Source organism: Fistularia commersonii, chromosome 9 (assembly GCF_037954325.1).
Source record: "Fistularia commersonii isolate RoL2024-O1a breed Wild chromosome 9, RoL_Fcom_v1.0, whole genome shotgun sequence".
NCBI lineage: Eukaryota > Metazoa > Chordata > Actinopteri > Syngnathiformes > Fistulariidae > Fistularia > Fistularia commersonii.
The window spans coordinates 4533202-4549201 of NC_141292.1; the positions used below are offsets into that span (position 1 = coordinate 4533202).

The 16000-nt window shown below is 45.1% G+C and overlaps 1 protein-coding gene across 6 annotated transcripts in view; it reads right to left on the reverse strand.

The window, feature by feature from the left end:
• sema4d (sema domain, immunoglobulin domain (Ig), transmembrane domain (TM) and short cytoplasmic domain, (semaphorin) 4D) overlaps nucleotides 1-13527 on the reverse strand; it is a 43817-nt gene extending 30290 nt beyond the window's left edge. For 4 of the 6 annotated variants that reach the window (XM_086152092.1, XM_086152090.1, XM_086152087.1 and 1 more), the window contains exons 1-2: nucleotides 6331-6650; nucleotides 3900-4008 (exon numbers count right to left, since the gene is read on the reverse strand). In XM_086152092.1, the coding sequence (XP_086008218.1) occupies nucleotides 3900-3937 (38 nt within the window). In that variant the 5' untranslated portion in view covers nucleotides 3938-4008; nucleotides 6331-6650. Of the gene's footprint in view, nucleotides 1-3899; nucleotides 4009-6330; nucleotides 6651-13390 lie in introns of those variants that run through there. The other 2 variants (XM_086152088.1, XM_086152091.1) reach the window with 2 other exon arrangements.
• Between the last annotated feature and the right edge of the window lie 2473 nt (nucleotides 13528-16000).

Sequence of the window (16000 nt, forward strand, 5' to 3'; positions counted from 1 at the left end):
AATGAAGTTGAAATTTTGAATCTAACCGTTATTGTTTTTCAAGATGCCGTATGACTGAAGTTTAAGGAAACCAAAGCATCCTGAGTCCGAGATATTTTGCTGACGGTTGCTATTTCTTCATGTGTTTACCTCATTAGGAGGAACATTTTGGACATGTTTAGAGCGAACAGCAGAAAATGGAAAATGATATACAGAGGAAAAATACACAATCAAGGCCCCTCTTGACCTCACTGCAGAACCCATCAGCTCAGTGACAATTTAAGGAACTTGGAAAAAATACTTTTTTAAGACTCAGAGGACCGTGACTGCACGTAAAAAAGGTTAATGTCGGAGTCAATATTAAAAGTTGAACGAGACACATTTCCAGGATTGGATATTAGTTTGGTGCTGAAGTGAGAAAAAAAAAATTTAATGATATTGCTTTTAATGACATGTGAGAGGAAACCAAAGGAAAACTAGATTTAAAAACTTCGGTGATTCAAATCAGGCTGGAAAATATATCGGAAATAAACTTTTTATATTTCATTTCCTTGATATACCAAGTAACATTATCAGTCTTGCTCTCTTTGCTGGGTTTTCCTGCTCCTCTAATATTTTTGGGACAAGAGTAACTAGTCTTGGAAAACGGGAACATTTCCTGAAAATCCTCATTTCTGATAATTATGTACATGGAACAAAGAGTAGGTTCTCTCGGCTCTGTGTAGGACAAACTGTTGCAGCTCTGAAAACAGACAAAAAAAAAAAAAGGTCTTTACAACTTTCTGGTAATGGGATTGGACCTTTGCTCCCCTGAGTTCAACATGAATACTTTCACATGGGACCTTGACTAACACACACACACAAAGATTTACAGTGGACTGACAAAGGCCATTCTTCTTCATTATTGTGTGATCGTTTCACTTAAAAAGCACTCCGATCGCACACTGGCTCCTCTGGACACTGGTCTCTGCAATTATGGAAGTTGTATTTTATAGTTTCCACATCCCACGGAGATGAGTAAATACCATATCATCGCTATGGAGGGATGGGAGTAAAACGTGTTTTCTATTTCACTCAAAATGAGTCGATTTCATAGAGCTACGTTACAAAATAAGTAGATAATAGACAATGCAAAGCTGGTCGCTTTAACCCGATGGTTAAAAAGAAAAAAAAAAAAAACTGCCGAAGACGATATTTTGAATGTGAAGCATTCAGAAATGCAGGGAAGCAAAACTACTGACGCACAGTTTTTGTCTTCACTAGAAAAGAGATCATGTGAAATCATAATTTGGGGTGAAAAGTCACCCGTTTGCCCCAATCACTATTGTACCTCGAGAAATTAACCATTAACCAACCCGCTGCTCATCTGTGCACGCTTATTGTCGATATCTCTGACAGGGCTGTTAGCTGCTCCAACAACCCATGGGTCCGCGGGTGCAGGGGGTCATATGAGGGGAAGAGGGGAAATCAAGAGGATATTCCAGTTCCAAATTAAGACAATGGTTGATGAAAAGGAAGAGAGGAGACAAACAACAGGAATTGTGCAGATTCTCCTCACGGAAAACAAGAATGGAAACGCTGTAACATGAGAGTCCAGTTTAAGCCTTGAGGAGCAAAAGGTTTTTTTTTTCCCCCTTTCTCCATTTTGCTTCTTTTTTTTTTTTTGTGTTTTGGACCCAGTAAAACGTGCATTTCACATCTCGACTCAACAAATGTATACGTAATGCATCAAATGATTTTACTTTTATGCGATGCAATGCAGTAGTAAGCCTGATTTAAATTAAACCTTTTGGAAAGAAAAATAATGGCAGAAAATCTGGATAAAATTCCTATTTAGCCAGATCGAGAATGGACTCTGCACTTATGCACAAACCCCACACACACACACACACGCGCGTGCACACACACAATCACACACACACGCGCGCACGCACGCACAGAGCAGTTTGGTTGAGAGGATTATGCAGGCTTGAATTTAACCAAATCTGGTTTTTGCAACTTTCCTCATCCATGGCTCAGTAGGGCGCAGAGCAGGAAATTAAATATAAATAATGAACCAGAAACAGATGAAAAGTCAATTTTTGGGTTCCGACCTCACCAAATCGTTCAGACGTTGAACTTTACGCAATTGGCATTCTTTGCACTTTGGAAAATGTAGGAAAAGCGGAATGTGAGCCGCCCCGCGAGTCCTTCAGAGATGGTCGGTTTGTATCGGGGAATACTGATTGGAATGCGCATTATCTAAAAAGGAATGTCTACTGATACGTCGGTGTTTACAAATGTTTGCTCATGAGCGAGCCGGGGGGAGGATAACGGGCCGATTGTGCGCCTTGTACAAAGTAGGTAGCCATCTTCTTCCTTTGTATGAATCCTAAATAGTCCAGCGTTGAGGGGGTCTTTGTTTGCCCAAACTGTCGGGGGGCGCGTCGTCTAACTTTTCCCCTCACTTCCTTTTGGCATGACATTCATCATTCCTCCCCAATTGACAATCATCCTACAACATGGACTAGCTCCTACCGCACAATAAATTGCCGCCCTCCCCCCTTTCACGCTCACTGGTTGCCCGGATACCTTTTATCCGGAGGGGGGGACAGCTTGTCAACAACATCATCACTTACTTAAAAAACTCCCAACCTTCTCCTCGCTTTGATTTTGTTAACGGTTACACCATTAAAATCCAAACGTTAATCAAACTCGGCTGTTTGACGGGAACTTTTTCGATTCCATAGCGGGCAGGAGTGCATTTGATAAGGTAGAGCCTTATCAGATACTTTAAAAGGACACAAAGGCCGTACTATGTTGTTATAGATGCTCTGGTCAGCTGAACTGAACCACTTAAAAAACACCCAAGCAAGGAAGATCTGGCTTTGAGATGATCGAAAATGCATCTTTTCAGGGAGATGCTAAAGTGGCGCAACAAAGTGGAATTTCCTTGTGGGCAAATGTAGCATTACCGGACCCACAATGTTTAACGACGACATTTGTGATCAGCTGGCCAAGCGGACTACCATTAGGCCTGTTTCATTGAGGGACTGCGTTGCCGGGGGGTCGGGTGGAGAGGGGGGGGCTAAATCCGTACAAACAGTATCACATAAACATCTCAGCCCATAAGAAACTGTCTTGGAAACTGTGAATTTACATTTTTTGAGCCTCTATTCAACACAAAGTCCTATAGGACCGCTCATTACAAATCTAATTATTCTGACATTCAATACATTTCTTTTTGTGCCGTGTAATAGCAATTACTTTTTTTTTTTCCTTTTGGTGTCCAAATTCATTTTCTCCAACTCAGACATATAATAGGCCTGGCCTTGCACGTCCCGCCCCGCGTTTGGGACTATGCCTTTCAGCGCTGAATACCCTGCACCACTTATTCCGCTTATTATGAATGCTGACAGCAGATTATTTTGCTTACTGCACCCAAATTCTGTGACTTCTATCAAATCGGACAAATGTGACACCGGGGGACAAAGGCGAAGTTGACAAAGGAAACAAAAAAAGAGAAAAGAGGTGGGGAGCGCAGAGAATCGGTCAGAAATGAAAAAGGGACGGGGAAAAATGACGGGGCACCAAAAAAAAAAAAAAAAAGGGGTTTATGACAAAGGTTTAAAACCCGTTTAATGTCTGTTTTTGTGAGGGAAATGAAGGCAAACCAAAAAAGCAGCGACGACGCAGCGGCACGGCAACGGCAAAGGAAAATGCAAATCAGCCCCGATGCAAATGTTATACGTCTTCTGGGGCAAAATAGACCGTCTTTACACCAACCCCCACCGCCGCCACCGCCGCATACTTCTCTACGCTATCAAAAGCCCAGACACACTTCCAACTCCGTACTGGAAAAATATACCTTCAGGACAAAAGTGGGAACGTTCTGCAAAAAAAAAAAATACCCGAGCTTCCTGAAGAGGGGAACTACTTACTTGTCTGTCATGGCTTCGGCTAGCGTGTACTGGTTCATGAAAACGTCTCCTCACCGGTCTTCGCACAGGAACAGTTGAGGAGGCTCAGGGCTGAAATCACGGCTCCGGTCTGCAAAGGATGGAAACGTCACAAGGGTCAACTCTGGATAACTCAACGCGGGGACAGCAACAGCAGATCTTTCTGCTACTATTATTACAAACAGAGCTTTATTGAGACGTAGCTTTTTATACACACACACACTTTGGTGACATTTGGAAAAGGACAACTGAACTATTTTGCACCAATTACGCTCATTATGCTGTTCCAGCAGATTATTCCGTGTTCTCTCATTGCTACCGCTGTGTGAATGCAAAAAAAAAAAAAAACACAAATCCAGCGCAACAACACCAGTCGGGGCTATTTCTTACTTTGCAGACATGCTTCACTTGCTCACAATTACCCTAACAAGGCCCGGGCTCTTAAAAACTTTCTGGGGGATACTGTTACCATAGTTACCGAGGCAGCCAACCAGCCAGCAAGCTAGCATAAATAGAGAGCGCCGGGTAATCCTCCGGGTGGAGAGCAAACAGTGAGAATCCCATTACGGACGCAGAATGCGACATGTGAAGAGCAGTAATGATGATAATTTTGTATTCACATGTGATCTGCCAATCATGAGGAGGGACGCCGAAAAATATCTCAGACATGTCCTTAGTGCAAAACACAGCAACTGTTTTTCTTTTTCGGAGAGCATTAAAAAACAAAACTCTGAGATATTCACAGAAGAGCATTCCAAAAGAGAAAGTAAGGTCATGCAGCGCGGCCGATGTACGGCATCCAAGACCTTGCATTTGCTCTTTAGCTGATTTGCCTTTAAAAAGATTACGATAGAGGCATATTACTTTGATAGATGATGCCATTATGTGTTAACAAATAGTCATAACACAGATTGTGACCTACCAAAATGGGATTAAGGTTTCATAAGCAGATAAAGGGCAGATTTCTTTTTTTTTTTAAACTGTCACAGTAAAGGATGTGCAGAACAGATGCAGGAAATGAGAGCTTCTGAATCAAGTTTGACCAAATTCCTGGTCATAATCCAGATTACACAACACAGATAAAAAAAAAAAAAAAAAGGGAGCGGTTCTATCACTGTGATCGGCGACTGTAGGGCGACGCGACTGAAGGTAGGGTCTCGACCCCACCCAGTTCTTACAACCCCCCCTTCCCCCCCAAACCCAGACAGACACCAGCCAGTGACAGTGTGTCTGCATGGGCACCACGGCTCACTGAGTTGATGCACCTCACCTTCTCAAACCGAACAATCCGGAAATTCACGAGGTTTCCCCTCAAGTGACGATCGCGTACATTTCATCAGGAGTCAGCCGATCCCTTATCAGCAGCTGATTTAACTGTCATCTGTGGCTTTCTCTTCAAATCTCAGGGTGACCGTTTGCATTCCATTTACTCCTGTTGCTCACAGGCAGCTATTCTGGAAACTTGTGACATTTCCCCTACAAGTCTGTAGCTCATAAAAAAAAAAAAAAAATCCTTTTTTTTTTTTTCTTAACCTCTTAATCGCAAAAGGGCACCGGGGATTCAAGGAATGTCACAACATTTCTCAAGAAATGCATTAACGATTGCCCTCTTTGTGCAAAAACAAAGTGCATTGATGTTGGCTGAGCACAGTATCACATCGAGTGGGGAGTCACACCGGCGAGCAGACACATTATTCTACAATAGACTTGCAGCTGGGGGACAGTGCACAACAGAGATAGGGCTCGGCCCAAAGTACAAAACAAAAAAAAAAAAATGAAAAAAATGGTTCCCTGTGAAGCGCACCGATAGCACTGCAAAATATGTGAGATAGCTGGAATGCACTGAGCTGAACCAATACCGCCACACAAATGTCTTTGTTTTGTTTTTTTTCCCGGAGAGAAAAGACGAACTCGTGGCAGTACCGAGTGAGAATCTGAAATGGCCAAGCCGGGAGGGTATGACCACTCCTTACCCTCACAAGGTAGATTGATGACTCAACAACGACCAGCCTTGGAGGATAAAACAACCCCTCCTATGCACATCACCGAAAAAACTGAAAGGTAATCATTGATGTGAACAAGTTGAAAAAAAAAACAAACGAAAAAACACAATACTGCCAACATATATAATTCTCTAATAGGTGGATTTAAAACAAGCAGCCACTGTGTTTGCACAGTGGGGTACTTCCTCTAATGTCACATAGTGTGTCAAGCACTCTGCACCACGCCGTCTACAGAAACACTGAATTATTTACCTCCAAGGATGGCATTTGGGTAAAAATAGCGAGCAACATGCAAGAGACTCTCCATCTAAGGTTTGAAAAAATATCTCACAGCAAACAGGAAAGGTGTTGTCACCCCAGTAGTTGATGCTCACGCTGCTCACACAAGCTGTCCGCGATACAAATCTTACCATAATCAGTGTGAAGATCCTGCAGGATGGGAGTCATCGAGACTGCAAGAGAAGCTTTTCCAATCCTGCCCTATCACACTGTTATGACTGGAAAAAAAATACATCTCTGGTGGTTTGCATGACAGATGGAAAAAAAAAAAAAAAAAAAAAAAGGAGAATATGATCATCCAATATGACTGGTCAGTCACCTCCTCCCTCCCTGCTCCCAGATCAAGCTTCTTCTCTCACACCTCCTCCCCCGGCTTCCTCTCAGCCTCTCCCTCGATTTCGCACCACATGGGAAAAAAAATATATATATTTAAAAAAAAAAAAAAAAAAATGCAGATGAGCGGCGAGGCAGTGCTCGCATGAGAGGCTGGTTTCACTTCAACGCGCTCCAGTGGCGGGCTGTCTGCCTTCTCCCTGTCACTGCAGTCAAACGCCGCTCAGCAGTGGAGAGCAACAGCGCGGGGATCTCGCCGGAAAGCGTCAATGCACACGAATGCCGAGGAGGGGGGAGGGGGAATTTGGGGGTGCTGAATCAGGGGGGAGGGGGCTGGGGTTAGGGCAGTGTGTATACGCATCTGCGGGAGTGTGTCCATTGTTGCAGGGATGCTCTTTGCTCTTGAATGGGGGTACATTGAAGAGCACTGACTGCGGGTCCAGCTGCTGCTGCTCACTCAAAGCACTGAATTTAGCTCCTGGGGGAAGCAAACTGCACACGCGCTATCTCACAATAAAGACAGTTTGCATCCCCGGGCGATAGATCACTGATATTGAGCATGAAAAGCTCCCTTCTAAATACCAAAGGACCAGCAAAGCGGCGAGTGACATGGGGGAAAACGGAAAACTGATTAAAATCTGCTGATCTCAAATGACGTTGCTATCGTGAGAGATTTCCCGCCCTGTCACCTGTAAACAAACACTGCTGACTATGCCACTTTTTTCAAGATTGGGACAAAAAGAAAAGAAAAAAAAAAAGGATACCTTCTCTACTCAGCTGTGTCAAATAGTGATATCTACCATGGCAACAGAATGTACTGTATGTAGGCTCGCCTCCCACTCCATTCCCTTCCAGCTCCCTGCTCTCAGCGGCACAACGCTGGGAAACCTTTTCAAAACACCCGTGTTAGCAGTCTGCAGCGCTGCGGAATTAGACCTGCATTAGCGGCTTGGTACATTCTCTGCACAGACAAAGGTGAGGAATCTTGCGGACCTTCTCAGATTCCGTTTACAATAATGCAATTACTTCCGGCGGTTTCCGAACAACGCCAACAAATAACTCATTTGGATTAGCGGAATTGAACAAGTCTTGCACTGGAACAGGAACTCAGGGACTCTCCATTATAATAAATGTTTCTTCAGCTTATAATGAAAAAAACTTGTGACAAGATGAGGTTGTGAGAAACATGAAAAGACATTTCGCAAGACAGTGCGAGGTGGAAAATGTGTTAAATGATCATTTCAAGGGGGAAAGCACCCACAATCTGCTCAAATACATTTTAATTTAAGGCAAACTTCAATCCCAGAACGGTCAGCACATTAGAAGAGGTTGATCTAAATAAAAATACAAAACAAATATTGGCGTGATTTTGAAACTTTCTTGCACTATAAATTTATAAGCCTCAAGTCAGAGAAGTGAGGAACATAGAAGAGGTTTTGTTTGTTTGGCTTTCAATTGTCTGTAGAATTCTCGCTGGGATGCAGAGACGACATGATGATTTGGACCATTTTAAAAGAATTAGCTTGAATGTATCATCTTGTCACAAACGTGTGTGTGTCACACACACACACACACACACACATGCACACATATATGGAGAGGGTGCATGAGTTTATTTACTGCTGTGCATACTACATCTGTTGCACAGTACCTGTCCAAGGAGCAGAATACCTTCTCTGAGGCGCTTCCTGATTTTCTTTTCTTCAATTTCCCTGCTAAGATCACTTTTGGGCACTTTTCTTCAGTCTGGGCTCTTGCGAGTGGAGGATGGGCTAAATTGTACTGAGGGTCCAGCGCTTCAAGGCAAACTTAGCTTATTTTGGGCTAAACAAATAAACACTGGCTGAATGCGCTCGGAGCATTTCTCGTTTTCCATCATAAAGCAAGAGGAAATAAAATCACAAAACGCAAAGTTCGATTTTGTCTCAATCATGAGGCAATTTCCCTGAAGCATCCCCGGAATGCAGAAATGCATTATGCATGGCCGGCGACACGCGAGCCCCCTTTAATGCCTACACATGCCGGCGTCTGCTACTGATACGCAGACAGATGCTAGTTGCTTTGCCAGTAGGAAATTATTCCGGCCTGAGGGTGTGTTGGGGTGCAAGGGTGTGGCTGAGGAGCGATGTGGCTGCGTGATTCAAAGGGAGGGTGGGGGCTTTGTCCAGATGGCTGCGTCGCAGAGACGGCGGAGCACACCTCCACATTAGCACGCGGGTCTGACCTCTACCCTTTTACTCCTGCAGGACCACAACAATGAGGCCGCTGTTGTGAGCCGTATATCAAACCCCGCTACCTTGTTTCCTCAAACACTTAATAGATGTGTCGAAAAGGTCGCGACGGTTGTCACCGGAGCTCGACGCTCGTCGGCTAGAGTTACTTTGAACAAGAGAGCGGTGTTTGCAAACTCAACTGTGGGAGAAAACTAACCAATAAAATGCCTAATGAGCACGGCGAGGGCTGTGGGTGTCTGTGTCAAAGTCGTCACCTCTTACAGTGACCTTGCACAGCATGGGGTAAAGTGCTTCTGGACGGCCCTTTCTCACCAGGCCATCCAGGCGACAATAAATGTCAAAAGAGAGGGACGGTGAATGGCGTCGCCGAAGGGCTCACCCTCAAACCCATCAGTTCCTTCAATGTAATGTTGAGAACTTATTCTTTGCATTTAGGCGAAAAAATACCTAAACTGCTTTTGGATTGAGGAATAATTCAAGCGGCCCGGATGGAGTGCTTAAGGCGCAATTCTATATGGAACACTGGATGCTCTCCAATAGGAAACGACTTGAATGCTCTAAACAGAAAGCTGAAACGCAGCCAAGGTTTGGTCCAAAACCAAAAAACAAAAACATAGCATCCAAGTAAATAACGCTTGACATACTTACATGGGAAAAAAAGGCCCATTTCTGCAGAAAGTTTGAGACAAAAAACAAAGATGTTCTTCAGCGCCGGAGTTCCTGACTGAGCTTCCATTTCGCGTCCATTATAAATCGATTATCGGTGAAAGGGAGCCTTAAAAAAAAGACAGGTTTGTGATCCTGTGTCATCATTAACAACCAAGACTGTTCCAAGTAATTTGATTTAGCACGTGTGAATCCTGTGCTTCGGTTGAATGTGGGGTGAAAAAAGGAATTAAAAGATCAGTTATTTTTAGTTATTCCTAAAACCAGGGTGCGCTGGAAAAACTGGGTATGTTACTATGAAGAAAATAGCCACAACACATTTTAAATTGCCAAGAAGGTGAAAAACATGGTTTAACTGCAATATGCAATACAAACACTGGGAAAGGGTTCACAAAGCAATTTGCATTCAGGTCTCTGGGTCTGAAACTTATCAGTTTCACAATAAAATAACGCAGCATTCGGCTATGCAAAATGCAACCGAAACCCAAATAGGCAACTTTGTCGTATCACACGACGAAAGCGACGGCTGAGCCGGGCAGCGACACACGGCCAGCGGTTTAATGATTTGTCTGCAGCTGGTGAATGATCACACGGCAATATCCTGTTCTAGCTAGTTCTTTGGGTTTCCTCCCTTCCCTCCCCCCCCCGAGGGCCCAGCTGACATGATTCTGGCTGGCGCTTCGTGGCACCGGAGAGCCGGCCTGTCCGTATTGACAGGACTCGGGTGGCCGCCCCATGCCTGATGTGACCCCATCAAGGGGCCTCTGGAATTAAATTCGATGAGGCAGAAGAATCAGTTATTGAGGCCATGAGGAAGAGTATGTCACGGCCAAGGCCTTCTCTGAAATTGCAGCGCAAAGAGGGAGTTGGGTGGTCCGAGTCGCAAACAAACAAAAAACAGAATTCCACTACACAACAGCTGAATTTGGTCTAAAAATCAAAACAGCTGGCGTGCTCCAAAATTCCACAGCTATTACTCAATAAAAACCAAGCCTTCACGAAAAGGTTGCCTTTGCGATTAAACGAAGGGCATTCTCTTGTTCCGGTAACATTTTCTATTAGTGAGTACAATGACCTTTAACAACACAAACACAAATCATTTACCTAATTGGGGGGGGGGTTCTCATGGTAACCCTAGCGGAAGCAGTGTAGTGAGTCAAACAGCTCCGTCAAACCCTTCAAAAACACCAATAACATCTGACCCGTCTGTTAAAATTTCCAGAATTTTGTCTTCACGTGTATCTCAACGGCCATTGGATGGAACTGTGACAAGTGCAAACATCTGTGCACTTGCAACTCCGATGCCCGCTCGCCGGTCAGGACAATTTGCTGCTTTTCTTTAGCCTCTCTTGAATCTAGATTGTGCAGAAAACCACGAGAGGAAAAAAAAATGACCCAGAGTCCAGGAGTGCACATTTATGTAGAAGAAAGGCTTCTGTGTTTTAAATGAGATGTTCTGCTGTTCCACCCGGCCCTTTGACACGAGATGATTCCATGTCATCACTCCTCCTGACTTTGGGATGAGCAGGAGGACACACTGTTCCAGCCCGCTCCGTATTTTTTTGCACTTTTAAAACAGATGTCCGGGCGTCACGGCAGCACGGTAGCCGAAACTCGGGGATGAGACCTATCACTTTTGCTGGAATGGGGTTTTCCCGGGGGTAAAATGGGAGGCCAAAAGTAAAGCCTAGTGGTAAAAAACGCTAAACAAGTCAGCCTATTTTCATGAACTCCTTTGGGTTTTTTTTTGGTTTATTTCTGGGGTTATGAGCCTCGTGAAGATAAAGGCTTTTGGTTCAACATAATCTGTTTGCTTGTTAAGAGGTAGAAGGAAGTTAGCGGTGACAGTGGGGGTGCCATACTTGTATCCATGTGCCGGATTTTGTCATCATTAATGATCCCTACTTAAAGAACTCAATGTCACACCTTACAGTTTCAGAGCATTTCAAATGAGATGGAATTCATCCATTCACACGCTGATAAAACAAACCGCCGATCTCCCGACTGGAGGGACGCAGCCGCCCCTCAGTTGAGATCCTAAGCCTTGTTTGTCTGTGGAGATCCACAAAGCAATCAGCCATGTCCTATTGGCTTCATCCACTTCTTACTTCCATAAAATAATAAGATGACATTGTGCGGAGAGGGACAGAAAATACGTCTACCACCTTCGACTACAAGTATCCATTAACTATGTTTCTCAAAGTCAAATACGAAAGTTACATTACCAGCAGTTTTGTATCCGTGTGCACTTTATACCCTACAGTCAGATGTTTGCTGTTTAATTTGCACTCTATTATTGTAATTTTGTTGTTAATGACACCGTGGGATTGTGAGCAATGTCATTCCTGTGTATGCCCGGCACATGCAGAGAAGTTGACAATAAAGATGACTTTAAATTACGATAAGGCAAACTGGGAAAAAAACAAAGCGCTGGTGCCAAAGCAGGTCAGTCTGCAAGAGCTGGACTGTCGCAAAGAAGAAAAGTAATTCATCCCTTCAATACATTGCTTTTCCTACAACGGCTGGCGGGGGTGCTGGAGCCTATCCCTGCTGGGATTGATCGAGGAGCAGGGGTTCAGCCTGGACGCGCCACTGGTCGATCACAGGGACACTTATGGAGACATCCAAACATTCACCCGCTCATTCACGAGTCTTTTAAATAAACCTCCTGCACGTTGTGGACTCTAAGGAAACAGGAGAACCTGGAGGAGACCTGTGCAGAGACAGGGAGAACATTGCAACTCCACACAGAAAGGTAGGTTCAAACCAGGAATCTTCTCGCTGTGAGGCAGAAGCTCGAACCTCTGCACCCCAGAAAGGTGTACCAGCAAACTGTGCTCGATGGTTTCGGGTCAATGAAACCAGCTCCGGTTCGAAGCTCCTTCCCCACGCCGCTGGAGGAGAAGGTCGTCACAATGGCGTAGTTTAATTACACGGAATAAAAAGCCAAGCGAGCCACAGATGTTGGGACTCGGAGGCCAGGGGCCAAAAGGTCAGGAGGAGCCGCAGACGGGAGGAGACACTCATCTTATTACTCCCTCTGCTCCTCAGGGCTGCAGACTAAAAACAGCATCCAGGTGAGAAGTTTATGACTCACTGGAGATGAGCTTCCAGGTGGGGAGGCGTCCCTGTCCGAGGGGGAACCCACGGGCCCTTGGGGGGGGGGGGGGGGGATAACCACTGGTGCTCAAGATTTGCAAGATGAAGCGCTGCAGATCTTCATCTGACTCGACACGCACATAAACTGTGGTGGCTGATGATGCTCCTCGCCACCGTCCATAAAGCTCCTTTTGTTGGCGCACTGAAAGAAGCCTCTTGATTTATGCACAACCCGGGGGCCGCACCGTCCCTGTGACCCCCCTCCCCTCCCCTGACCCCCGGGGGCCAGCAGGACGTCACTTACAAACTCCGAAGAGAGTTTAAACCTTAAAATAAAGAGGGAGGGAAAGGGAGTTTTGCGTGATCGCCACCGGTGATCAAGGGCGTCAAGGACAAGGGGGAGCGGCGGCGGGAACTCCGGAGCTCCGGCGGGGTTGCAGCCGGGCTCCGGCGGGGTTCCAGCGGGGCTGCAACCGGGCTGCAACCGGGCTCCGGCGGGGCTCCAGCGGGGCTCTAGCGGGGCTTCAGCGGGGCTCTAGCGGGGCTCCGGCGGGGGACTCCGCCACGACGACGCGCTGCCTTATTTTCCGCCTTTTTCCCCCGAAAAAACAACCTATAACTAACTTTTTCTGCCTCATAAAGTCACACTTCTGATACTTATTAAGATAATATCACTAATAAAAACTTTACAGCGAGTTTTTTTTTTTCGTTCCCAGCTGGGGGATCGGCTCGGCGCAACAAGTGCAGCGGGACACTCGCTGCCCCGACGCCGCTGCGGATTCGCCCCGCGACTCCGGAGAAAATCTTCCTTAGCACCGGGGGAAAAAAAACACATATAAAAAAAACAATGGGGACTCACCGCGGGGATGTTGTCTTCTTTTTCGAGCGGGAGAGACGGCGGAGGGACACGGCTCGGTGCGCGGCTCTCAGCAGCTCGGCATGGCGGCGGCGGCGGTGGCTGCGGCGACCGGAGGCTGCATTCAAACCTCCGGGCTCTGCGAGCCACGAGCGGGGGGAGGCGGGGGGGGAAGGACCGGGGGGAGGAGGGAGGGAGGGAGGGAGGGAGGGGGAAGCAAGCAGTGGGCTTCCTTCTGAGGAACAACTTTTACTTTTCTTTTCTCTTTTTTTTTTCTTTTACATTTGGTCAAACATTGAACTACATCTCCTGACCTTCAGCCACCTTCACTCTCTCTCTCTTTCTCACACATATATATACACACACACACACACACACACACACACACGTCCTGCCAATATTCACAAAGGGTTGCCCAGCCCCAAGAACACAAGCACACTTTCTTTTATTTTCTTTTTTAAGTTCACTGAGAGAACACACACTCACTGCCAAGTTCCCTTAAAAAAAAGGGGAAAACATATATACAGTTTTATATTTCGTGAAATAGATCCCATTCCTTGCTTGTGTCAAACGTCTCCACCAAGGTTTTCACTAAGGTTTTTGTTCAGTTATTGCCTGACTGACATATTGACAGAAGGGGGGAGGACGAAAACCTTCGGCTTTTCCAAAAGTGAGTCACATAGTGTTTCACGAGTACTGCTGCGAGGTTTTCCAGAATCTTCTGCTTTTTTTGGTGCAGAAATGCCACCGACGACGAAATAATATCAAACAGATGATATTAGATGAGAACAAGACGTTCTGCAGAGATAAATGGCAGTTCAAAATGGAGTTTTCTTGGGGTTTATTTTTGACAGTTTGCATAAATCAACAAGTCACATCAGGGATATTTGGTTTCATAGAAGAATATCAACTGCTGAAATAAATATTGTTTTTATCAACTAAATATGGCCTAATTCTGTTTAATCATTATCATTCGCCCCTCATGACAGTTGGATTGTTGTTTCAGAATGTCCCTGCAGTTGTTTAAAGTTACAACGTCCAGTCTTGTAAATTTTCAGCAATAACTTTTTTCTGGTATTGAACATTATGTATTTGCAATGATCCCGAACGAGGCCTGAACATTATGTATTTGCAAAGATCATAAAACCCCTCAAATTTCCAGAAATATGACCGTGGACTTGACCTAAGGTCCTGTGTGTCGGCCGGCCACAGTTACAGTAAACCCTCCCAGTATTTGGTTGGCGAGCGGGTTTAAAAGGTCGCTGTAGGGAGGGTCAAAGGTTACACAACATTTTCCTAAAGGAGAAGTCACTCGAAAACACAGCGAGAGAAAGACAGGGTGACCCTTGTCTCATTGTGAGGGCAGAGAAGGAGGCGGGTGGAGGGCTTTCCGTGGCACTGCTGACTGAACACAATACCATCTTTGAGTAAAAGCTCGATCGCTGCCGCTGGAAGATGGAACAACATCACCGTCTACCTCTGTGGCTGCTTTGTGGCTCAGTGAATAATAAATGCGCAGACGTCTACCTACCTGCTCAAATGAACTAGTATTCACCCCCGCCACCTACTTGCCTTAAGTCCAAAAAATGTACCCTCACTTGGAGAATTCGAGAATTCAACGCTATGCTCAAATATGCCAATAATTCCCCGGATCATCTGTAATACTACAAATTGTTTATTTTCATGGTAGCTCATGAAATGCTCATGGAGAGCTCAGGGTGGAAGCCTGGCTGCAGTTAAAAGGGGACCGATAAGTGCTGCCTGAAATGAATACGAAAGCAGCTGGGTTTATCTTCACTCGCTCCGTGACATGTGCTGCTAAGAGAAAACAGGTGACTGAGGAATGTGTGACCAAACCCCAAATGTAATACTGAAGCTCAGATGATTTATTTGTTGACACTTTGGCAGATTTGTATTTTCAGTGACGGATTTCATGGAATTATACACTCTCTTCACCCCGTCCTTTCCCGGAGGTTGACGTATTAATTCAACTGTTCCTGCGGGGAAATGGTTAAACGTGACTGTAAGGGAGACATAGACACCACGCGGAGAACCATATGTTCATTGTAGGTCTGGGCAGGAAGAGACTGGACCCAAATGTCACAGGGACACGGTGAGACACACACACACACACACACACACACACATGCACACACAATGGCAATGGATGAGAGAGTAATAGTGTAAGGTGTAGATTTCCAGTCTAAGTATATGATCTCCATGGCTAAGCCCTCCAGACACACCGGTTTGGATATATTTAGAGTCTCTAGCTGGTGTATCCAAGCTAAAAGGCAGATCACAATGATTAGCAACTGTGGGAGTCAAGAGGAGATTTCTTGGACAAATAGAAGGGTGGCATGCCATTACTAATAGAGTTTACGTGATTTATTTTTTTTCCCATGTATTTATTCATAATTCAAAGTGTTGCAGCTTAATCTGGAATTTCTAATTTGAAATGGAAATTATTGGCTGCTGGTTTACCGGTTACCTAAATCAGAGGTTATGTTGTTGACTCACAGTCCCTTTCGTTTTATATTGCAGAAATAAAAATGTCAAAATTACTATCAAATTATCTTTTTAGCTCAAATCAGGGACACAAAGCTTTCCAACAAC